This window comes from Pieris brassicae, chromosome 3 (genome assembly GCF_905147105.1).
Source record: "Pieris brassicae chromosome 3, ilPieBrab1.1, whole genome shotgun sequence".
NCBI lineage: Eukaryota > Metazoa > Arthropoda > Insecta > Lepidoptera > Pieridae > Pieris > Pieris brassicae.
The window spans coordinates 6,034,986-6,062,298 of NC_059667.1; the positions used below are offsets into that span (position 1 = coordinate 6,034,986).

At 30.4% G+C, this 27,313-nt stretch overlaps 1 protein-coding gene across 5 annotated transcripts in view; it reads left to right on the plus strand.

The window, feature by feature from the left end:
- The window catches only part of LOC123707419 (protein sickie), a 142,224-nt gene that overhangs the window by 56,336 nt on the left and 58,575 nt on the right, over positions 1–27,313 (plus strand). For 4 of the 5 annotated variants that reach the window (XM_045657447.1, XM_045657449.1, XM_045657450.1 and 1 more), the window contains exons 3-4: positions 8,066–8,379; positions 27,051–27,154. In XM_045657447.1, coding sequence (XP_045513403.1) covers positions 8,066–8,379; positions 27,051–27,154 — 418 coding nt within the window. Of the gene's footprint in view, positions 1–8,065; positions 8,380–24,526; positions 24,664–27,050; positions 27,155–27,313 lie in introns of those variants that run through there. The other variant, XM_045657452.1, reaches the window with a different exon arrangement.

The following is a 27,313-nucleotide window of genomic DNA, read 5'->3' on the forward strand; positions in this document are numbered from 1 at the left end:
TCGATTTATATCAATAACATAAACGTTATTGTTAAAATACAAGTATTTTAATGGTTTTAACATCAATTTATTTTTATTCAACATCAACTTAATTTATTACAGTAAATTAAGAAACATAAAAGCTTAGATTGGAAATGATTAATCTTGTTAAAGATAATATCGGAGTCGTTCGAGATTATTAATTTGAATTTCGAATTGATACCTCGCGAATCGACATCCCGATTAAAGCAGCTTTCGGCCAACCATTATTTTTGATTTATGAAAAGCTCTAATTGTATTTAACTAGTCATAAAATAGTACTCTATGATATTATCTACTATCTATATTATACTTAGTAAAATTTATATTTGTCTTTGTAAAATCCGTTCAGCCAGTAGGTTTATTTTGTTATAGATAAAAATCTGGGTGAAAAATTATTACTTAAAATATATTTCACGTCCGTATAATATTATGTGCCCACGCACATTTAAGATATTCTTATTACAACGATATTTTGTCTGTATAGACAAGCGATTCTCTGAAGAAAACAAAGCTTAATTACAATGAGAAGTGGTTCATAATAATAATAGCATTTGTTATAATTTAAATCGCAAACAATGTCTCAAAGAGACCGACTTATCAATGCAATGTTTGCGCAATTAGATCGATTCGATAAAGAAATTCGAGTAACCCACATTTGCAATTATCTAATCTTATAGAAAATGGGCCAAGTAATTCCAAGTCCATTTGCTAAACTGGTGATATCGCAAGGCGTAGCTGTAGTGTCCAATGAAATATAACGCCTACCTCAACAATCATACATTAAGTAGCTTCGTTTATTTTATAATAAAATGCATAACTTCGTCAGCGTAGGTTTAGGGTAATGACAAAATCGTTTTCAGCATAATCTGTAATATAATAATGTTTGTTTTTATTTTATATATTTAATTCGGATTTAGTTTTACTAAATTCGTAGATACTGTGTTATATGTAATGATGCATCATGCACATGATCCTTAGTATACGCACTGTTTATCTCAATTTCTAACACAAAAATATGGCAAGTTTGTTTTAGCACGGTATATTTCATTCGTTCGGTTCTATTTAACAAAAATTTAACCGTCCCAGATTGTGAAAAAACAACAATGCCATGTAGATAATGGTTTGCCTGGCCGTTTGAAGGATGTTTTTAATGTGAAAAACGCTCAAAACGGTCCACAAAAGTGCATTTTGCGAGCTATATTTTCCAGGTTACTGTGAAAATATTGTGCACCTAGTGTAAAAAGTAGGGCATATTTGTATATCTTGTTTGCAATGTTTCATTTAGGATGTTTGTCTTTTTATCAACATTTTATAAAAAATCATAAGGGATAATTTATATATTATAAGCATATGATTTTGTGTTCTGATCTTATGTATGCCTCACAATGTTTTCTTGATAAATACAACTTCAGAAATAGATCGTTAGTATCAAAAATAAGGTATGTCAAAATGACATATTTCTACTTTTTTTATTTTATTTTCTCTTGTTTTATTTTTTTTTGTTTTTTGTTTGGTTTTTTAGGGTTTAGGTCGACCTAACCTACCTAGCTACCTTCGAAGGCAGAATTCCTTACTGTGCGTACTTCTAGTACACAAAGATTTCTAGTATTTTTGCATTCACCTACATCTACAAAAAATATTCATAATTTTTTATATGAAACAAATTAGTAGGAGGCTTACCTGATGTTAAGTGATGCAACAGGGCTCACGAGTGCGTTGCCGGCCTTTTAAGAATTGGCACGCTCTTTTATCGAAGAACCCTATGTCGTATTGGTTACTTCAGAGAGCAGCTGGTTCTACATAGTGGTGGTGCTCAATAATTACCACGTTTTATTTAATGATTGTAATGGCAAGAAATTATTTAATTAATTAACAATTAAAACGCCGTTGTTGAATTCTTCAGCTGTGTTTAACTTAAGGTAAGACATTAATAAATTCCGTATGAACCTTCGCGCGAAATAAGTTTTACGAAAGTGATAAAAATTTTAAGGAGTTGGTATTTTGACCATAGTCATAAATTGACCAAAACGCCTTTATTACATGGATCTTAAGTGGAGTTTGGGAAAGTTGTTAATGTATTACAGTTTTAACGACAATGAATGGGTTGTAAGTTGAACTGTTACGGGAATTAACTGTCAGTTAGTGGGTTACAACGTTAGTTTAAACTGGCTAAATCGTCTTCCATTAAAAAGCTAACCTTAAGTTAAATTTAGTTTTAGCTTAGTCTATGTAATAGGAAACTATCGCATAGACATAGAAACCAGACTACAGAAGTTAAAGAAAACTCACGCAAGTCCACTCAACACTAATTTAAGAGAAAAAATATAGTTATTAATTTAGTTTTAGTACGTTTAATTAATTTATTAGTTTAATTTAAATTTAGCTTGTATATAAAGCCTATTAATAATTTTACCACTATACAGTTAATAACTAGGTTTCGCTAGTACGCTGTTTTCATGTTAAATTAATTCCAATCGCGATGGCCGTGACAGCTTTCACACACCTATAATTTACTTCAAAATATTCATACTTTTAGTGTATCTCAAACCGTTCAAGGTACATATAATAACGGGTTATTATGTATGTCCGTGTAGATCGCGTGACCGCCCATCACAACATACATTGTTCTGTTAAATTGATATCTTTTCACTACACCCCATAGAAGGGGACTTTATCTTGATTTATTATTGCCTTATAAAAGAAAATGCTAAGACAACGATAAATCAAGTCCGCTTAGTTATTGGGATATTTAAAAATAATTTCTGTTGCTGTACCTTGATCTGTACAGAGTCGATACTATCTTGTAAAAATAAAACACATGTAAATTAAAATATTTCTAGAACCAAACTAACACATAGTATTAAATTAAATATTATTGAATCTTATAAAACTCATCCAAATTTCCAATTTCCGTATTATATTTTATTATTGCGTAGGCAAGGTCCTTCAAGAAAAGAGCGTAACCATTCTTAGAAGGCCGGCAACGCACTCGCAAACCCTCTGGCATTGAGAGTGTCCATGGGCGGCGGTATCACTTAACATCAGGTGAGCCTCCTTCCCGGTTGCCCCCTGTTTTATAAAAAATAATAATAATAATATTATTGAATTAGTGGTTCTATTAACATGACCACGAATTCTCTCGTTAAGTATGAGTAAAGGATATACAATGCGATATATTTTACAAATATTTTATTGTATCTATCTACATGTTTTTTTAACGTTCTAAGTTGTACCTAATGATTAAAGTTAAAACCTAGACTCTCCATAGACGTTAGCAATATCTTGTGTGTTGTAATTAAACTCCTAAACAGCCGGACTGCTGGACAGCGGCTGACTGGCCGTTGACAAATATTTTGTCTGATTTCAAATGGATTTGAGAATAGATTAGATTTACAATTATATGATATTTTATTGGAGATGTGTGTACAGGTTTTTGTATAATTCAAATATAAACAAAATATTTAGTAGGTTGTGCAGTTTACTAATTTATCAATTCACCATAAACATGATACCATCGCGTTTATTAAAATTACCGTTCACTCGATATTTCATATTTGGTGGTACAAGTTCGTACTTGGAAATTTCTGTTAAATATTTATGTACTTTCAGTCTGTACTTATCTTAATTCCGTTAATTCAATGAATCAGTGTCATGCACCTTGAAAACAGTCATGTGTTTTTGCAGTTGCCTGAATAATATTAATGTATAATTATTTAGTAATAAAATGCTTCATACAGTTTCGTTGACAATCGAATATAGGATTATTTGCGCTATATAAATTATTGCAAATTTATTAATACGTTAAAAGTTTTATAAAGAGAAGTAATAAACCCTGAAACTTGAAAGTGGTCACGGCGGTCCAGTAGATGTAGGTCGAGGCACACTATTTAAAATTCAACAAACATTTTAGGGAATCGTTGTGGATAAAAACCGATAATAACATATTATTATAAAGCAAACGTGAACATCGCCAAAGAAATCTATTAGTCTAATATATAACTTTAAAATACAACATCATTGTTATTCTATCTTCATACGAATCAAATAATTTTTCTAATATATAAAGTTATTGTATAATAAAACATAGAACAGTATATATAGTATTTCATTGACATTAAACGTGCTTTATCTGGTACTTAACGAGTAATTTCTTGTTAATGGAGTTGTAATTTATCGTGGGCCTGAGTAACTGAATTTCCACTTTAGAAGCATCGTCTTGAAATTCTTAGAATTTGTTTACCAAGTAGGTCCTTGGAAATTCTGAAGTACAGTTGATAGTATTTCATTTTGATCGCTTCCAAATTCATCACACTACAAAACCCTAAATAAAAATAAGTGACTATGGGAAAATGTAAAAAGTAGAGTATTACAAAATATTAAATTGAGCAACTTTATTAACTTGAGCAATAAACTTTATTAACTTGAGATAATAATAAAGATAGAACTTTATTAAATTGAGATATAAACTTTATTAAATGGAGGTATAAACATTATTAACTTAAGATATAAACTTTGTTAAATTGAGCCATTAACTTTATTAAATTAAGCAATTAACTTTATTAAATTGAGCAATTAACTTTATTAAATTGAGATTTAAACTTTATTAAATTGAGATTTAAACTTTATTTACTTGAGATATAAACTTTATTAAATTGAGCTATACATTTTATTCAATTGAGCAGTAAACTTTATTAACTTGAGAAATAAAGCTTATTAAATTAAGATATTAACTTCATTAATTTGAGTTATAAACTTGAGAAATAAACTTTAATAACTTAAGCAATAAACTTTATTAACTTGAGCAATGATACAAGTATAGGTAGTAGTGTGAAAAATTCGGCAAAGGCTTGGTCTTTCTACTGATAAACACGAGGTAGTTGAATGATTATTTTCTTACTTCTAAATTATAGGTAAAAAGGCCTTAAGTTACCTTTTTTGCAGTACTAAACTAGCCAGAGTACTAGACTGTGTAGAAAATGCGGGAGATAAATTATACTCTGGATTAGAACGTAGATTTTATATCTCGAAGATATTTGAAAATCTTTGGGATAGACATGTCATACGAGTATACCTATAGTTATTATGGATAAGTGTGTCTTATTTTATTGTTTTGTTGTTGATTTAATAATAATTGGCGATAACACATTTTTATCGTACCATAAAGTTTTTATTACTCTGTTGTACCTTACCGAAGGTTCTGATCAAAATCGCGCGTGCAACGTGCTTCCACTCCGACACAGTGTATTTAAATTTATAACAATTGGTCGAATTTGATACTTTTTATTTATTTATAGTTTAAAATAATTTGCCACATTTATTAACTGTGGGAAAGTTTGAACTGGAACGTAACCTCAGTAACTTAGTTGAAGGTAAAAAATAGCACTACTGATTTTAGACAACTATAGCATATAGTAGTAGATAAATGAAAGTACTTACTGCTCCAGATATTGTTGATTTTATCTCAATAATCTTCAACTGACTCATGATCACATCCAAAACCATAAATAAATAAAATAGTCTTAGATTTTTTTAAGCATTTAATGTATTGCATGTTGAAAACACATTTTATTGTCGCTGGGTACTTATTTAGCTTAAAAGTCTAAGTGAAAGAAGTAATAAGTGATTTTCTCTGTGTGACTAATATATACAGGTATATCTATATAGGTATATTGTCATAGGAATAAATTTCGGACAAAAAGATTGCACAATGTTGATACATGGAAAAATATCGTGGTGTCAATATAATAAAAATTAAAGAAGTTGGCACTTAACAATTACTCTTAAATGTTCACTGGCAATAAAAATCATAACAAGTAATAACATTAACTGATTCGTCCTTGCCGAAATTCACTGACTTGCATATACGTAATTTACACTAATGTTTGCCCATTTTAATCTCAGCTATCAAATTACGATAAATATTACAGTTTTTCTTTTGAAAAGAACATTTGTGCTTACGTATCAAGAATCGTACAAAAACAATATACAACTATATAAATGCATCGTAGGCATTAGAATACTAATATCAAGTATCCATATAGATCAATTTTTTTCTTAGATTTCGTTTTCATAGTTTACTATAAAATTTGTTACCATTCGAAGTATTGAACATTCGGCTTAGTTATCTCTCCTTTCTAAAAATTGTTTTGACCTATTTATAAATCACAGTAAATGAGAATAACAATCAAAGGATATCACAATGCCTTGCACTGGTGACCTATGAGTAGACAATCCTTTTAAGGGCCGACGCCATCTGTTGCTCTTACGAAAGAGCCGATGCGCTCTGTTGTTAATATTAATACCATTATCATATACTGGACTTGTTGTTATGCACATAGATTGTTGGATTTACCACTACTATGAGCTTAACTAAACTCTAACCTAAAATGCGTGCGTATCACATATTTATATCAGAAACCTTTGTTTTTTGCCACTCTATGAGCAGACAGGCATTTACTAGTTTTTTAGGCGCTGCAGATTTGTGAATCCTTGTTGTTACTTAATAATATAGTTATCGGCATATTAACTAACATTTTATTTATTTATTAACTGTTAAATTATTTATAGGTGAGAGGTTAATACCCCATAACCTATTAACTGTTAAATTGTTTATAGGTGAGAGGTTAATATCCCATAACCATTTAGTATCCTAATATTATAAAAAGGGAGGTATCCTAATCCACTGCTTTGTTTAATTTTTATATAATGATATTTGGGAATTAGGAAAATGTTTCCTATTTTGGTCCCCCTTTTTGATCCATCAGCAACTTCGTATGTCTATCTGTATTTGGTACATAAATAAATTTTCACTTCATTTACGTTTCATATTCGTATAATATATAAAAAATAGACAAATTGGATTTAAGTAACTTTTGATACTTTAAGAGAGGCGCCAAATAAAATCGTTTGCCGCGCTAATTCGGACCCGGCTACAGATTATGTTAAACTTCAAACTTACCATAGAGGCGGCGCGTTTAAAGTATCAACTTATGAAAATTTTAAATATCAAATCTCACGTAAATTTCGTATTATATCAAAATAAATAATAATTTCATAATAATGTGAGTTAAAATTTGATACAGAAAATAAAAAGTGATTAGAATTTGAGGTCGAAAGAGAGACAGAACCTAGAAAAATATTTAAGCTGCACTATAAAGATTCTTCTGTTTTCTCTCTTTTTGTGTTTTATCTATAGTTATTGAATCCGGACTGAGTAATTATAAGTTTATTTAATCAAAGAATCATAATTACTCTAACGTTTAGTAAAGGTGTTAAGTTTGTCAGTTTTAATTAACTTTAAAGTTTACTGATTTACGCACGCAAAAATTTACTGATTTAAAAAAATACTTTTACTGTATTTATTACTAATAATTAGTTGTTAAAGTGACGTAAATAAAAAGTATAGGATGATTTTTGTTACTAAAAACTGTATAATAATAATAATTTTAGTGAATTTTTGTTAACAAGAACTCTCAGTATTTCAACAAACAATAATTGTTTGCAAAACGTGTCAATTGTTTCAGTATGAAAATATTTTCGCGACATTGCGCGCGCGCACAATGGCACGCACGTAAAATGTTGATTTGTTTGATATTCGCATTGCGTTTCTTGCACACCGACCGTTTTTGGAGCCGAATTACTTTCCATTTAAGTACGATGCGATTTTCATTGTCCCTCCAAAATCAGTTTTTGTATCAGATAAGAGCTATGTGCATTACATTTTAAACGAGTTCATATTAATTGATATACATTTTAAATATGCACTACGTGTTATAAACATAGCGAACAATATTGGTTTTAATTATTGATGAAGTCAGCTTAAAATGTAGTAATTAAACTTTACTTTAAATATGTATGAAAACGATTACACAATTATTTATTACTTATTTACAGGCATGCAAAAGTATAAATTAATAATATACATTTTCTTCTTCAGTGAATTTTGAAAATTTTCAAAAATGTGATTTTTTATTGATCCGTTCTATATAACATTTAAAAGCAGTGTTATTATTCAAGTAATAAATTTATATTTTTGTCTTTTCAGTTGGAGAACGTGCAGTGCTGTCTGGACTTCCTCCATGCCCAAAAAGTACAAGGATTAGAACAAGTTACCGCTGTAGATATAAGAGATGCTAAGCTAAAGGCAGTCTTAGCACTATTTTTCGCACTAAGCAGACATAAGCAAGCTTCAAAGCAAAGAATAGTGCCACCTAGCGGCCATGTATCGAACTCTCCTAAGAACTCCACTGAAGATGTGGCAATAAGTTCCGTCCAGCGCATAACAGGTGGCAGCAGTGGGGATGATATCTTGACTGTTTGCGGAAATAACATCGATATGACAACATTAACAGCAAATCGGTAAGTTATGTAAAAAATATTTTATTAATAATTTACCATTGATTTAATAAATAATATACGTTAATTTCGCGAGTTTGCTAGAGCGCCATCTAGTATATCATACTGAAATATCAATTTCAAATCTGTTTTATGGCGAGTTAATCCTGAAGTTTGTTATGCATAGATTTTCGTAGATGACGCTTAACAAAAAAGTCCTTCAATAATATTTTACGATTAAGCACAGTACTTTATTGTTTTGTACGAATATTTCACAATAAATTTTTCATAATAAGTTTGTTTAAGTAAACTTAATAGCGTTTAATATAGAAATAAGTATGTACCTACTTTATTTAATTTGTTGAATACGGTGGTTGTTTCTCATTTTCTCTTCCAAAGACTGTTTCAGTCTTAACTCTTCCATAATAATAATTTTAATATAAATTATATACGCAATACAAATACTAAGTACATTACCAGACCAAACTCACACTTATATTATAAAGTCTCAGTACATCTTATGTCAGCCCTCTTGACTCCGGTCAACACGAGCGACAATGTAAGGATGTCACACTAGTCTTACGAGATTAACAAGCTATTGTTTGTCTGCTTCAGCAGCGTAAGGGCGCGTAGGTTCATATGTTAAGTTTTATTACTTAGAAAAGATTACATTTTGCTAAAGCAGCTATAAATTTATATTAATTTTTTTTCACGACCTTATCAAATAATCAATATAATATTATTAATGCACACAAAAATACTGTATATATTTATTAGTAAGTATTTTACCTAACACATATTTCACGCGTTTAATCAAAATACAAAGAATTGATGACAATTAGAAACTCGTTTCTTAGCTGTATCTGAAATAACGATTCACGATATCTTGTTTACGATTTATTGGCAATTCATTCTTTAGAAATATTCAATACATTTCTCGACTTAATGGTGGATACAAACTCATTTATATGTATAATTTCGTTAATAAAATTATAATAAACTCGATGCGTTGTTATATATCGTAATAAATAATAATAATATGGTCTTTGTACTAAAGAGGAATAAAATAACTTCATCTTCATCTTTTGTTCATAGATAATATTTTGTCAAAATCTAACCGGAAAATAGAAGAAAGAATAAATCGTATAGACTAAAAAACATGTAGTTTTACAATGGGCCAGGTTTCCATAAAGGGAAATGCTTTGATCGAACCACGATTGCCGTACATGTCAACTTGATACATTCCACTGCATTAAATTAAATATCATTACCGATCATCGGATTTTCACAGAACATTTTTGAGTAGCTATTTCACCGGCAGACTTATTTGACATAATATTATTGCAGTACATAGATATGTATTTTTGTATTGCACTATAAATCATAAGTAAAAGAACAATCTCTCTTAAATATCAATTAATTAAATTATGCTTAAAAATCAATACTAAGGGTAGATATAATCATCAAATGAGATCAAAGAATTTCAAATGTTCGGCTATTGCGCGAACAATTGTATTAATCTGAGGTGTTGAAAGTATTATTTATTTAAAATTCATCATTAATTAATTTTGATATGCCTCGGTCCAGCCATAAGTTCTGATACAAATGAAATGCATTTTTTTTAAATGAAGTAATATATAATTATTAAAATTGACACCTACATATTCATTAAAGTCTCAGCATAAATAAAAAATATTCTAATAATAAGGTGACCAAAGGTGACTAAATGGTCACCTTTGGCTTTTATAATAGGGTAATCAATGGCGCTACAACCTTTTTAGGTCAGGGGCTCAGATTTCTGATTCATGATCATTTGTTAATCTAAGAGGCAAGTAGGTGATCAGCCTTATGTGCCTGACACACGCCGTCGAATTATTGTAATAATTGTAATTTATTAATGAACACGATAAAATATGTGAAATGGCGCAAAATATACGAGTTCAAAATAATTAAAAACTTGAAAAAAGGGTTTATATGGTTTTATGGCCAGAATAGGTATAATACCAATTATTGATAAGATTTTACAATTGAATTATTTTTATTGCTATTTTGTGCATTCAAGATACGAATGAAGATCGATCGTGATTCGAGTAAAGCTTTATTTTTGTTTATGGCTGTAGAGTATAAAACCGTTGATTTGAAGCAATAAATGCTTGCAATTTTATTCAAGCTTTATATTCGAAAGCCAACAGCTAACGGTATTTTTTTGGGTCGAGATCATCCCTCATTTTGTAACGTGTTTCCTGTCGATAAGCGGAGATAAGTTTCGTGTTACTAAGGGCGATGATTAGCCAATTAGGATCTTTTGAACAGCTGATGTGTTAAGTTTTTATAAATACTAACCATACACAAGTGCTCAGAATGATCAAATTTTATGTAGCTCGCTTGCTATAGATATAGATTACTTAAATTATCCCATTAATGGATTTATGGGTAAGAGATTTTTTGAAACAATTTTGGAATGTTTTTAATAATTTATTTATTTACAATTCAAGAAGAGACAGATTACAAGAAATATAAATTACTTTCGGAAAATAAACATACTACGTCATAATAGACTGTCAATACAATTGGTTCGGGCATCACCACGGTTTAATTTTTCTTTTCTGCTTGTATTATTCGTAAATCATAAATATCGTGTTAATCCGACTTCTTACTACGATACTATATTAAGATTTTGTAGCTATAAATTCACATTCTTCAGTACGTATCTTGTAAAACTACGTTTGGAACGCTTCTTTTAAATTTGATTAAAACTCTTTAATTAATATGAATTTTAGCTTTATTGTTAGCATTAAATAATTTAGTTGTGAATTGAGTTCCGTCAACAGACGGCTCTTGTCATGAACAGTGTTTATATTTCAACAGAAGTGGCATGAGACTAGGGCCACAATGTGTCCATCAACAAACAATGAAGATTTGCTTTGTGTAAAGTTGTTATTAGAACCAAATATTAGCACAACTGTCTAGTTGACTAATGTATGTTTTGTGTATTTATAGCAAGCAAAAAACAATAAAAGTTAGTACGTAGTAGTAAAAGTTAAAAGTACGAGCTACTATCAACATATTTTTTGATGAAAATAATTATCTATGGAGTCACTGTAGACATGCATTTACTTAACAAGCCATTGATTGCGACTTTGGTTGCTGGTTAGAGGTAGGTTGTAGGTACTCTGAAACTAGTGAGTTTCTAAAATCATGGAACATGGGATGTGTATATCTTCATTTATTTATGTATCTGTCGGACATACGGTATTATTTTACACAGTTCCGACATATGCAATGTGTAATTAGATCAGTATTTTTTGTAGAGACATGCACATGACTAGTAAATAAACTCCTTCAAAATCTTATGTGATTAATGTACCTTTACAAGTATATAGTATACTATATAGTATAGTATAGTATAGTATATAGCATAGTATAGTATAGTATAGTATAGTATAGTATAGTATAGTATAGTATAGTATATAGTATAGTATACAGTAATACTGGACAAGGGCGTGAAAGATCTATAACTTTTTTGGCGGTGTATGAAAAATATAAATTATTAAAGGAAAATACCTTTTCGTACTGTCAAATAAAACATTTTCTTTGATATAATATTTTCTTCTGCAATACTTAAGATATTGTTGTACGCAATTTTCCATTATACTAAAGCCTAGGCTAACTGCTGCAGCTGCTTCGAGAAAATTAGAAACGTAAAATGAAATTTGTAATGCAAATGGTATTTTTCATTACTTTCCTCGCCTTTTTAACAAAAGTTGTTTGTACAAATTTATTTATACAAACCAGTACTTTGTTTACAGTGTTCCATGTGAAAAGAGTAATTGAATGATTCACATATCTGATATATTAATTTATTAAATAATTTAACTTATATTTACATATTTATAACTATAAACTTTACTAGTGGAATTTTTGTCCTTATCGCGCCTATGTTAATAGAAAATAAAACAAATGAATACATTGAGGGTAATAGAAAGTATCACAAAAATGTTAACTTAAATTAAAGCCCTGTAGCGTTGTCGCGTTTCTTCTACGAAAGAAATGTGTTTGAGTTAAAATACAAAATTTTTGTAAATAATTAAGCTTAGCTCGACATTGCTGTGAGTTTTGTATGTAAAGAAAATACTATAGGTGTAAACGTAGGTGCCTAAGGTCAAATATTTGTAACTATGTACGTGAAGAATTTTTCTATAACTTGTAGGGGTAAGTTTAACGACCGTCTGGTCACGGGTGTGCCCTTCTTGAAAATTTCTCTTATTAAACTACACTCTTTATGTCCTCGTAAATTAAGCGTTATGAGTTCAATGCTTTATCACCACTGCTGGCAATTGATGGAATTTTGGATTTGGAACACGTATCACGCAGGTTTAGGATATTCAATACAACCTGTTTTAAAGATCATAATCCTATCTTAATTTAATCATTATTCAACCTTTTACTCAAAAAAATTATCACAGCTATTAATGTATCATTTTTCAAACGTATACGTTTATAATTTCATATTATGTTTTGTTTTAAATATAAACAAAAATACGTTTGACCTTCAGGGATTAATTTAATTATGAGATTATATAAAGTTATTTGTATACTTTTTATATGTGGTATCTGTAAACCAAAAAGCTATTGGAACTATAGTAGTGATCATAGATGTCGTAGAAATCAACAAATAATATATTTTTGAATACTTGTCTATAACTAATTAGGTAATCTTGTTTATTGTGTGTCTATTATATCATAGATATTTTAGAATTTCTTATATAGATTTTGTAGTGACCCAAAGTTAACCCTACATCCCAAAGTGTTACATATAAGTTTTACATACATATAATAAACACATTTTGCTCTAGCGGGTTCGATTTATCATTCACATTACACGCATACAGCACATTTGTGACAGCTTAAGTACAACGCTCTATAGCTTCTAAACCGAACTTATATTTTAGAAATAACAATTTAATTTTAGATATTCCGAGAATAGTTTAATCGGTTTTAACAAACGGGGAATTGGTCGAACCTCACCGCAATGAACGTTTCCGCATTATACAAAGTTACATTTTAAGATTTTAGGTTTGCAACCTTATTAACAACAAATAAATTATTCGAATTATATACAATCCGCGTTTTTGATAGCGTTTGATTAACATAATTATTGTTTTCACATATATAATTAGCTTGAAATAATGGTTATAAAAACATTTGTCACGTTGTCTTTGCCTGACATAGGAAGCACATTTTGGTGTCTGTGTCAATAATTGTACTTATTAAAGTCTCATAGTCAGCAATTTTTGGGTCTAAGGCATACTGATTTTTTGTCATATAAGTTAGTAGGTATTAATTGCCCACATACAAGGAAAGTTTATTCAGTGCATATCCCTTTCCTAGCTCTTTTAGAGTAGTCTGTATCACTTATAATAATTCCAAATAAATCGTATACGTTTAAAGACACATTATCGCCAAAGCAGTTATTTAGTGAAAAATCCAAATTTTATGTTTCTTAGGATTTGTACTGGTGATTTATGAGTACAGCTGTCGACATACAGATGTTACCGGCATGAAAAATCCTTAAGAACATTTCAAAAATTTACATCGTCGCAAACTTGCGGTTTCATTATGCCTAGATCTGCCTTATCTGCAGTGCAGCTACTTGGAATTACATTTACCAAGCGCGAGCGTTCATTTGTTTACTATCTCAGGCGCGTTATTATTCTCTTTGAATTCGTCGCGTTCTCAAAATCTTCATGTAAATCTAGTCGTAATTAATATTTACAACTATAATAAAAACATAGTGTGGCATGACAGTCGTAGTGCCTTGAGCGGGCCACACTGATCCCTGAGGTGCCCCGGAGCCCGGGGTATGTTCTACCGGACTATATAAGTGCTCATTTAACGTACCTTTAAGGACAATAAACATACTACTTCATAATGGACTGTCAATAAAATTGGTTTGAACATCAACGCGGTTTAAGTCTTCTTTTCTGTTTGTATTACTCCCATATAATATTGTTAGTCCGACTTCTTACTACGATACTATATTAAGATGTTTTAGCTATAAATCCAGTTCTTCAGTACGTATCTTGTGCCCATTTAATGTACCTACATTTAAGGAAAACATCACAAGGAAACGCACATGTCTTAGACCCAGAGATCGATGGCGTGTGACAGGCACATAAGGCTGATCTACTTACCCATTAAGAAAAATAACTGCTCACGAAATCTAAATCTCGTAAACCCAAGAAATAGGTAGTACTTGTTTTTTTCGTTACGTTTAATCATGTTATTTTAAAGATTTTATTTTTTTATAAAAGTTTCCCTAAGGGGTTGACGACGTGAGACATTGGTTTATTGTTTGGAGGTGTCGGTTACCTAATCAATAAAAATGAAAACAATTAAAATACGCAATATTCTTAATTAAGAAATAGGTGGTAATAGGTGTTACTTAAAAGAGACCTCGTATGTCATTTGGTAACATTCAAACTACTCAAACTCTCTCATCACACAACCGTGTATGTATATAGAGTACAAATTGTAATCTTCAGAAGAAATCTGTGAATCACCTTTCCTTTTAAGAAAAAAAAATAGTGAACATGTCCAGTCTAAGCGCGATGATATGGGAAATTTACAAATAGCTTTACAAGGTATTTAATTAGCATCTATTTAGATAATTTAGAATGCCCTTTGTCAGCAGTGTTGTTTAATTATGCATTTGTTAATAAAGATCTGTATAATCATATCACATTTAAATATAGTATTGGCGATTTATATTACAGCAATATATATGTTTTTAATTTTAGAACTTAAAAGGAGCGTTTTGAGTCTAATTAAACTTAATGAAGTATAACTTTAATAGGATTAATATTCAATTTCAATCAACGTTAAAAGACTCGGGGTTCAAAGTAAATTCTTGCATATCTATTTCAAAAGTAGGTAATAATTTTAAACATCAGTTATTTATTTATTAGTGTACCACGTCATATATATTTACTTCAATATAAGTTACCATCAATCTATTCTAAAAATCAAAACAATTACGGTGAACATAAAATATACAAAATATAATTTTAATACTTCGCTTCCAAATTAAAGGAAAAGATTTAACTATGATTTTTACTTAGTAATTTTTATATATTTTTAGTAATAAACCATTATATGTTTTTCCGTCTACCAGGAAGTCGAACTTTATTATCATAATCGTACATGAATAATCGAAAAACTCTAATATTATTGCGCTAAGTATTACATAATACATATATCAAAAAAATAATTAAAATTAATCATTGTAATAGCTGCCATTAACAGTTAACTACGAATTCATGCTCCTAGTCCATAGCGGCCCAAAATGGGGAGCAGCGCGTGCTCCACAAAACAATTTATGGTTATGCAATACAAAACCATTCATAATATTTCTATACATACCATTATAGCATTAGTTATTCTAGGTAGGTAGATATGTTTACTAAATTTAATACCTAGCTAAATAAGTTAAATACGCAGCCAAAATAGCCGCGGTTAAAACATAAATCTATACGTCATAAATTAATGAAAAAAGAACAACTAGTATAACCCGCTAAATGTACCTATGCAAAATAAATGGTACCTTTATAGGTAAGTTACGGAAGTTTGTTTACTTCCTGTAAATTCAAGCGTAGAACGTAGGGAGGAGTGATTTAAATAGATAAGCCGCGAACCCTTCCAGAGGTAGTGCATAATGTCATCCCGCTAATGCAAGGGCTCTTCGGCACAGATGGCACCGAGTTTTTCCACAGGGTGTGAATTACATTGCAAATGACAGATAATATTTCATTGGAAATATATTACAGATAATGTGGATCATATTTTTAATCTTCAAAACTGTATTCGATTTTTAAATTTCGGGTATCTTCTGGTGCGACTGTTATAGTTTTAATTACTTTTATTGATAGCTCTTCCTTTAGTTTAATATCCTTAAAAAGACATTACTTTAAGGTGACAAGTAGATAAATTAGAAGAAAGTACATTTGATTCTGTTTATTATTAAATTTGGCAAAAAATACGACTTTAATATTGCTAAAATTTTATTGTTAATTTGATTTTTACTGACCGGATACTTCTATCTGTAGTTAAAGTTTTCTAAAAAGTATGTACTTTAAGTAAATTTTGATTCTCTTCATTATTACATTATGATTTATTATGTACATATATTTCTTAGCTAAGTTAATATATTGCTTTTATAAATGACATCTTATATTTTAGGACAGTCATGTAATACCTCTCATGTGACATAAATTAAAACAGAAATATTTTTGCTTATTTCAGCGTAGTCAAAGTTGCGAACTTATCACCTCCGTAAACTTCAAGATTAAGCAGATACAAGCCAAGTCAATCTAAATCGAGCGTGTTTTGTTTTTTGTTTTCACACCCTGTGCCCATTGCATCCCGCGATCGTGTTAGGGCGAAGGCCCCTTTCGGCTTGCATCTCGGCTGTAGTGTGGACGCAATGATCGTGCGCGCACGCGACGCGCGTCCTACGCGAGTTTCGTGAGATTTTGTGACTATTTGTGGTAATGTGAATACGAAATGTGTATTTGACGGCTATTTTAACGCACGTGCTGTTTTGTTTATATTAGTGTGATTCACATAACTCGTACTTGACGTTAACTTTGAGTTAAATTAAGTCTTATTAGTGTTTATCAAGATTTGAGTTTAAATTTGGTTCATCAATTTTTATTTTGTCACTTTGCTTGAGTACCCTCTTAAGTATAGAAATGTTAATATATATAACGTGTAGATGGTTATATCAGGAAATAAAGTAAAGCAAAGAAAGCCTTTTTGGTGAGAAATCTTAAAAAATACTTAAAACTTAGTTAAAGGTACTGAGTCAAACACAAGTAGTAAAGAATTAAACTCAGTTTGTATAATCGAAATGTCATCTAAGTTCATTTTACTATCTAAATCTTATCGTAAAGATGTATAATATCGAAGTCTATCGAAAGGCTAAAGGTAAAATAGCTTTAGGTCATCGTACGCAGAAAAAGTGATTGTTTTCTCTAGTACTTAAGAGTTAGAATGTAGCAGCACTAGGCTATTTAGTATTCAACAATGTGTCGATCGTAGGTGTACTGTGTAATAGATATAGAATGGTAGTTCTACAGTTTCGCTTTATTTATTGGTTTGCGAAGGCTGGAGAATGGACCCGCTTATCTGGTCCTGTCTTACGCCTACATAAATTGGCACAGGCTACAAACTTGCTCTACGATCTAACTATTATGGCTTTAAAAGGAATTTTAATTATGAAACAATATGACACAAGTCTTCACTTTCAAGCACAAGCTTTCTATTATTTATAATATTTCTTTGCTTTTTAGGTACTTACGAAAAACCGATGCAAAAACTAATTAATTGACCAATAAAGGCTATTTTAATGATTTAAGTAGTAGTAATACAACAATTAATCTATTCAATTTAACGGTAAAGTGTTAACTCGCGTTTTAATTGCAAATATAATATATAAGGTCATTAATTGCAATCAAACATATGGCTATCGCAGGATTGCGAAGTGATGTAGCATCTCTATTTTCATCACTAATTGACGGTTACAGGCTAATTATATTTCCACAAGAGTAAATGCTTTGTGTCTTTTAACTTGTTTATGAATGTACAACTAGCGACCTGCGCCAGTTTTAATTTCGAAGAAAACAACTTATCGGATCAAAACTTAAGGTACAGAGAAAGAAGATAGAAAGTTCCTAGTTAGAGCTACAAATTTATAAATATGAAAGTACTCAAATTAATCTATGCAAAAAATACATAAACAAATTTGGAAATTTAATAGAAATATCTACAAGTCGTTATTGAATATCTTTCAACTGCTAATTGCAATTTCATTATGTAGATACATTAGGAAAAATAGGCTAATCAAAAATAAAACTTTTAGAAGTTCGTTCGAGAACCAGTTTCTTGGTACGTGGGTGCAATGCAGTTCTGAATATCTTGGAGATAAATATACGTACTCGTTTAGGTTTGTTTATTCGCAAACTTTATCGTTATTTCACGAAGCGGTGTGCTTAACTGGTGTTTGCACTATTAATTCTGCAAAAATGTTCTGAGTAATTCATCGAAAAGCGGATTTCTCGTAAGTTTTTACATGATGGTAATGTTGGCTAAGAATATGAAGTGTCTTATTTTCTCATTTTCCCTGTGTCGGTATAAACAGAGAAATAGATATTCAAAATATATATAAAAAATATGTTTATTATGGAATATAAGAAACATATACATATAGATAAATCTAGATACTTTAGCTTGCAAGTTTTAATTTAATTAACAAGTATCTTAGTTATCTAGTAAGTAGACTTATTTAAGATTTTGTACTCTGTTTAATTGCTAATAACTATATGCTACAGTCTTTCGTTTTTCATACAAGATTCAAATTAATTAATAAGCTACCTAGTTACCTCGCAAGTAGACTTACTTTGTACCCTGTTTAATTGCTTACAACCTTAGCATAAAATCGTAAAACATTTCACTTCAATGGTTAGTTCCAATCGTCACGCAAAGCCACTTAATTTTAAAGCTATTGCGGTTGTTTATATCTTTTTTTTGTTTTTTAAAACACAAGTTTAATGTCATTGTACTAAAGATCATTTACGGTCCGTTTGCGACATAAAAATAATTCATCGTGTCTGGTACTGTTTGGAGAGTGAATACATTTGGGGCTGTACCCCAAGATTCGCCCCCACAATAGTTCACACGAAATAATCGATAATATTTTGTTACGATTTATTGAAACAATGATCGTTTATAGATAAAATGTTCCCATACCGATTTCGATACCTATAAGACAGATACCTACGTATACTTAATGCCTTAACTGGTGAAACTTTTAAATTAATTTGGCATTTAGTAGAATAAAAAGAAATGCCGTATTTTAGCTATGCTTAAAGTAACAGCATGAATGTCATGTTTGTTGGCCCATACTTTATTGATCAAGGAATTATTCGCAACAGATAGAGTGCAATATATCTTTGGCGGAATATTCTTAAATTTCATGATATATATAATCATATGAACTTTATTGTACCCAAATGGGATTTACTTAAAAACTTTTATTTAGTATTCTGTTGATAATAAAACTCTTCTATCTTTAAAAAATTAATTGGGAATAATTGCTAAATGTAATGCATAACTAAAATATATATTATATATTATATTATTCGAGTAGATAGTTGTTGTCTTGAATGACATTTTAAAAAAGGAACGAGAGAGGGTGACCACAGTGATAAATCTGGTTTAATGTCATGAGTTTGCACTTCGTATCTTCTCCCTTCAAGGTAAATTAATATATATTGGTAACATTAGGAAAATTTATGGTCCACATTTTTTTATTGGAAATATCTGAATCTAGGAGACGTTTCATACATAATTTACAACGCTTGATTGGATAATAGAAAAGTTTTGATTTTTCCCCTAAAATAAACAATAATATTGTTGTAGTGTATTTAATACTGTATATTTGATTGTTATGTTTAGGTTTTAATAAAGTATACACAAAATAGATCATTTTCATGTGTGATTGTGTAAATTTAATAAATTTATGGCACAAGACACCGTTGGCCTTATAAGATTCTTATTATTTTTCATTTGAGTGCATTCTTAAAGATTATTAGAAAAAATATATAAGAAGATTTATTTAACAAAATGAGGCAGAAGTGGATGTGTATTGGCAACAAACAAGTTTTATAAAAATGTAGCCCACTGTAGTGAGAACTGTATTATAATAGTCTTTTACTTTTCACATTGTATGTCTTACAAATAATAATTTGAAATAATTATTGACAAAAAATTAATTGTTACTTTAGATTGCTCAATGTCTTACGGTTTCGATATTTATTAGTAGGTAAATAGTTTAGACTAATACCGCACCTTTACCAAATCCACAGTCAAAATATATATTTCTATGTCAATAAGGCGTTACTATAATGCAAATAAACGGGTTCATATTTTCCAAATAGTATGTATCAGGGCGTATCAAGAATTTTGTAAGGTTTGAATTTATTATTTACATACAATAGGTAACAACTCGATTACAGGGTATTTTAATGCAAAATATAACAGATGGGAAATGACTACTTGGTTTTGAGTTATTAATAATAATCATGTCTAGTCGGACATGGTACATGGTATGGACATGTTTTTTATAAATATAATTTAAATGTATAAAGAGCCATTTTATACTTGTGGGTTGAGTGTGCAGCTAACAACCCTGATGTTGTACGTTTAAATAATAACAAAAATAAACCATAAAACAAGATGGCGAAACCGATACACTTATCTGAAAAAAATATGAAAGTGTTTGATAGGGCAGACATACATCACGTTCTATGTCTTTGATTTTATTTGGACCGGTTTTTGTAATGGTTTTTCGCTAGGATCAAACCAGGGTCCTTACGTTATACCATGCATCCTTAATATGGCAAGTATTACATATTACTTTAAATTGTTAATAAAATATTGTAAATTAGTATAGGCATTTTAATAGACAACTAGATCCCAATTTAAAATATTGAATCACTGAGCTACAGCATACATTATCTTGTAATAAATAAAGCTTGTTATATAAACTTGAATAGCCACTTTGTACATCAAACTGAGATATTATGCTGTCATATTGATTGAATTATTGCAAATGGACTATCTTTGTTCACTTACAATAGTCAATACATTGTTCATTATTTATATTACTTCTATTATAGTCACTTGATAGAACAAAGCACTGTCTCTATATAAAGAGAATTACCATATCCCTAAAGTAATTGGTTGTCACAAGGAAACTGTGGCCAAGCACGCTTTAGCAACCATAACTTTTGACATTCAATATTTTCCCCACAATCAATGACTTTATTTTGAAAATCTACCGCGAAATAAATAGCGCAAAAACAGTAATATTTTTCGAGGAATCAACCTAAATCAAACAAAATCACAACCACTAAAGTAAGCAATTTTTTCTAAAAGTTAACTAAATTAAGTTTTTTTTCTTTGATTTAGAGTGGCGTTTGTGCTTTGTATGAACTTGTAAGCCAAACAATAATGTGACACAGAAGGATAAAGACGCAAGGAAGAAGTGGCTATTTTATACCTTCCTCGTTCCTTGCGTCTTTGTAGCTTGTTACATTGACAAAAGCTGTTAGTTTTAAATTGTTACAATATAAGTTTTTTAATTTTTATAAATTATACATAGCCAGTGATGATTTTAATTTAATATATAATGATGTTTACTTATTATATTCAGTAACATTTCCTAAACCTACACAGAAGAATATCTTTTTTATCTTTGGTTTAGTAAATTTCGCGCGCGTAATCGCGTGTAGTATATTTAACTTTACCTGAATATAAATAGTAGTTACCACTATTGCTGAAAACCACGAAAATGCAATATTGTGTCCTTACACTAATTTGGCAACGGATTTTGAAAACCATTGGATAATTGATTTTCGTTCGTTGAACATTTCATAACGGAAAACTTTGGTTGTAGTGGATGCATTAAATTAAAATTATTCAACTAAATATTAAAATAAACTTTCTCGAATAGGTTTACATTGTAATAAAATAGTTATCACTTATAAGGATTTCTTAAACATTGCGACAATTTTAGTAGTCAAAAATTACATTAGAAATGTTGTATATTCGATTAGATTTTAAGAAAATCTAAATCTACGGTATCTAATATGTATAAAAAATTACGACGCGTAGAAACTACAACTGCTATTCTGGATATAGAAACCAGACTATATAAGTATATTCGATTCTGTAAGTACGAAATACTAAAAGTTACCAAGACCGATACAAAGTACGGTACATGGGCAAATCCTATAGGATTTAACACGGCTTGTAATACTGAAGAGTTACAGTTTGGACTTCCACGAAAACTAATTCAGTTTCTGTGACGAACGAAAAAAACTATTTTCTAAGAAACATGAAAACCAGTCGGAGCATTTTCATAAACTATATGTTTAATATAACCTTAACATTGTTAATAACAGTGATTTTCCAATAAATTTATTTCCTCGTAATGGATTTGTTGGAAGAATGATTTTGTCTCGAGTCTGAAATTTCTAAATTAGGCTGCACGGTATTGAAGCATACAAGTCTAGATTTTCTCTCACGACCGTCGTTATATCACGAACTTTCAGATGGATCCTATATTAAAGTTTGCTTATTTTTAGAAAAACTTAAATATTTATAGCAGTTATGCTAGCTTCGATCCGAATTCGCTGGTTTATGTTAGTAATATATAATCTCTTATCATGTAAAGTGACAATTATAATAAATTACGTTATTAAAAATAAATATTGAACGATGTTGATTTTATAAAGTATCCATAGTTTAGTGGAGCTGAACAATTTTATCCTTTTATCATAATTTTGAGGTTTAAAACTTTCAAAAAATCTAATCTGGATATCTTTCTAAGTATAACACAGGTCACGGCTCTTAAAGTGTTTTTCAAGTTGACCTCGGAAAGTCAAAGCCAGGTGAAGGGGACTCATGTTAACCATAAAAGTTCCTATGTCATATATCATAATTTTCTCGGCCCAAATCTAATCGTAGTCTCGTCTTTCATAAATATTAAAAAAAAAACTGAAATTTAATTATCCACCTAATCATATAATGTAGGGCATTAATAAAAATATAAGCACCTACATAGTCAATTCTTCAGTTGATCTATAAGTATATCAATTTATACAACAATAGATTATTATAATATAATAGAAAATTTAACTACATAAGTCAAATTTAATTTAATTTTTAAGTAGGTATGTCGTTGCAGTCATTAAGTTAAATTTTAGGTAGTATATAACTACTGTCTACTAGACAGTCACGATTGTTAAAACAATCACTAGAATATTGCGCGTGACTTGTAGTAGCGTATCAGAATATTAACTGTGTATTATAAAAACAATGGTTATAATCGTATAGCCGGAAGAGCAATAATTTACTTTTGACTTCTACCACACGACTATGACAATTATTACATAATATAGTTAACTCACAACTGTTTTGTTTGTATGCACGTTTAGTCTACCTAATATGTCTAGAAGAATTTTATTTCCAAACGTAAGCAATATTTTAGAACTTTTGCCATGACTTGTTGACTTTTCTACACGTTATTGTCACGTGTTCACCATATAATATTTCCTTGTATAGCTGTAGGTTTCCTTGCATTTAGAGAAAAAAAATCATCACATATATAAAATACATCGTTATGTATGCCTTACGTATGTATTGCCTGAATTTTTTATACGTTTTCGTTACGATGTCAACACACAAGGAATACCTACCTATACTCATGTGTATTACTTTTATTCTATATGTAACGATGCAATTAAACCGTCTCTTAGTTAAAATGTTTTATTTCATTGTCGAGGTTGATGTACCGTGAATGAAAGCCGTACGGCACCCATAATTACTTTTTGTCCTCAGTTTGAATGGAGACAATACAACATGATAAAGCCCCCTTTTATAATCAATAGGACATTATGAACAATTTTGTTAAATGAACCCGTGTGACATTAACATCAGCTGTACATTATATTTCTGTATGTCTAAGTTAGGGATAGACACATCTAAGTTGTCTCATTGATGAAGTTTCTTATGTAGAGGGAATATCGAACTGCGTTTTCTGCCAAGATGAACCCAGAATGTATGGACTTACAACTATAGTGGTTAATTACTTTTTCCTTTGGAAATCAATTGGAAAGCTTTATGTTGTACGGCCTGTATGCAATACGGTTATTGCGATAAATATGCCAGAGAAAGTTGAATAATATAAAATATATTAATAGCACATACTCAATACAGCAGTTGTGATTGTTCTTAACTGTGTGAGATATTAATACACGACATTAATGATTTAGACATGGTACGAGGTCCTTTGTGACTGTAACGAAACGGAATTATTATTTAAAGGTTGCCCATGCCAAAAGGTCCTTAATATGGCTTTAGTATTAAACGTAAAGGTATCGTTAGAATTTCTGATAGCATTGATGGAATGATGATTATGCTTTGGCCGAGGCTGACCTTTGAAATTCCTATAGTGCCAAAACGATCGTAAGAGAATTTCGAACTTGCACTAGCTATTTTAAAATGAAATTGTTGAACTGAATTCCAACTCCCTGATTGATCAGGTAAGACGTATAGGTTTATAAATAGTGCTGTGATAGTGTAATTTTAAGTAAATATGGGTAACACAAACTCTGGACACGGACAACGACAAAACAGCAAAAACAGAAAGTCAAGGAGTCTCCCGACATCGCCAGAAGTGAGAAGGTATGATTCATAAGACTTATTTGATTAAGTGTGAGAAATGTTTACATTGGTGACAAATTCCTAAGAACCGCGCATTAATTTAATTCAAATTAAATTTGAAATGCGTGTGGGCTTGATTGCACTGATAAGTTTCTCCATTAACAAGTCTGAAAGATTTCACATCCTGTAGTTAGAAAAGTGTTGTTAAAACTCAATAACGAAGTGAAATTAAGAGCATCTACTTAGTAGTGGCGATCTAAAAATATACCAAGCCCGATTCAAGTCACAGTTCGTCGATCTTTACAGCTAGCATATCATCAATATAAGCGAGAACTTTGATCTAACCGTCTTACATGGATTATTAGTAAACAATACCTGTAAGGGTTATTGTTATTGGTTATAAGTACTATACAAAAGTATGTAATATACGTTTACTATGGTATTAAATGATAAATTGAATTTTGAAACATCTTAATTTCACTCCGCATCTAATCATGGTACAGTATTTAAATACTAATAAAGTACCAAATATTGTTCGTATCATTTTATATTATCAAGGCTTTATTTATGGTTATAATAGTTTCCACATATACAACAGTTATAAATATGGTTTGCGCTAAACTATTTTCGACATACAGATAAAACGTAATGTTTAACCTAATTTGTTTAACGTTAAATATATAATCTATAGCAAGTTAGGTAGGTATATCATGGATACCGATATAATCACATCGGGTTTTGAATCTGGAACATTGAACCGCGAAATTTTGGCCTTCATTTCACCTGCAGGTTACCAACCTTTGGTATCTGGGTCAAAGGGCTTAAGGACTTGATTTTTATCATTATCTCCCAGAAAAAGGAACAATTTTCTTATTATAAGACATAATTTTCCTATGACAGATTTTATCACGACTTGCTTTAGAATTATAAATGATATCGGAACCGTTTGACGATTAAATGCATGGCGTATGCAACGTTGATCGCGCAGTGCAGCCAGATGTTCATTGTTTGGTTCAAGTCATATTATCATAATTTTCAAAGCTTTGATCATACAAAGGACTTACTCATCTTTGTATAACGTTTGGAAGCGATAAGTTCTAAAGTAGATTAAACTATAAACTTGTTTGTTTACTGAGGTGGTCATACTCTTTAGAGGTCATAAACTTGATGGGCCAACCATCTCCAGTTTTACGCCCGGATTCTTTCCAATACACCAATCGTATTAAGACATGTCAAAGGCGGTTTCTGTAGAGAATTTACTAATTCAATATAGAGATGAAATATCGCCCGCATTAAGTTTATAATTTAATCGGCGAAACTTTATGTCAGTTTTCCAATGTCTCTACGTATACAGTATGTGTTTAGTTAGCGATACCTGTCAATATTCGCGTGACCATTATTATTATATCATGCTACTCAAATTCCCCATTTCAGCGGTTTATACTTAACTAAAGCTCTTTAATCGTCCAGCTCGATAAATACTTCTCTCACCTACTAGCCTATGTTAAAATTGTTTTGTTTTAATTGCGACCCATCGCGCCCAGCATTGTGGTTTGTGTTGACACGATCCTTTTGCTTTATTTTCACTCGATTGACAAAGCTTCGTTATTGATGCATTAGATTTGCGATAAATACATGTGATCTTCTTACTAATCCCATATCAAAAAAGCATTAGTGTTTTTATACTATTTTCAATATACATCAGAGTTTAATGAAACAACACAGTTTAATGAAAAGTTAGATTGATTAAGTTTTATGAAAAAGTACGATAAGGTTAATCGGCTTTTGTCAAAAAGAATGTGTCATTTTTCATAACGCATTTTTGTTTACACGTTTGTTGCGAACTCAGATATTGTTCCACATCACAAATCATTTTACGACATATCACAAAGACTCATATTACGCTATATAGCTACCGAAGTTTAGTATTTTATTACGAAGTTAGTAGGCAATATTTTCTTGTCTCAATCAGTTACAGACTACGACAGATATGAAGTAGTATTTATAAAGTAAATTATATCTATTTGAATATGTACAAAAGTGAAAGTTGTAGTTTCTCAAGGTAGGTTCATACACACTTTATTACTTAGCAATACTAAGATGTAAATTATTCAAATACATCTATTGTTCGTAACTTGTTTAATATAGGAATTATTAACTTGAAACAAAGTGTATGGTGAGTGTGGTTATTTTATGACATGTTATAGTCCGATATATATTCAATATATTAAACGTACATTTCGAAGACGAAATGTTATTTTATTAATGGTTTGCTATTTAATGTTGAGTGTTACGGTTCCTATTAGGTACTTTCTACTTAATATATATATTTGTTCATATTTATCTTAGTGTTATATTAAATTATATTATTGATCATTGGATTAACATTTTATCTTTGTTATTTACAGGCAAGTCTCAGTGCTGCAGACATCCATCCCCCTACCTGCGTCTGCGGCGGCCGTGCGACGTGCTCCGCCGGACAAACGACCTTTGCCCGCCACGCCTGTTCACGGTTAGTTAGCAAATTCACTTCTATGCGCATTACATTTGCCATGATTAAAGCTTAAGGCGTTATTGATAAAAGAAAAAACAAAAAGTAACTAAAAATCTGTTCGTATTTTTATGATATAAGATACAGGTATTTTTAATGTGTGAAATTGATATTATCTCA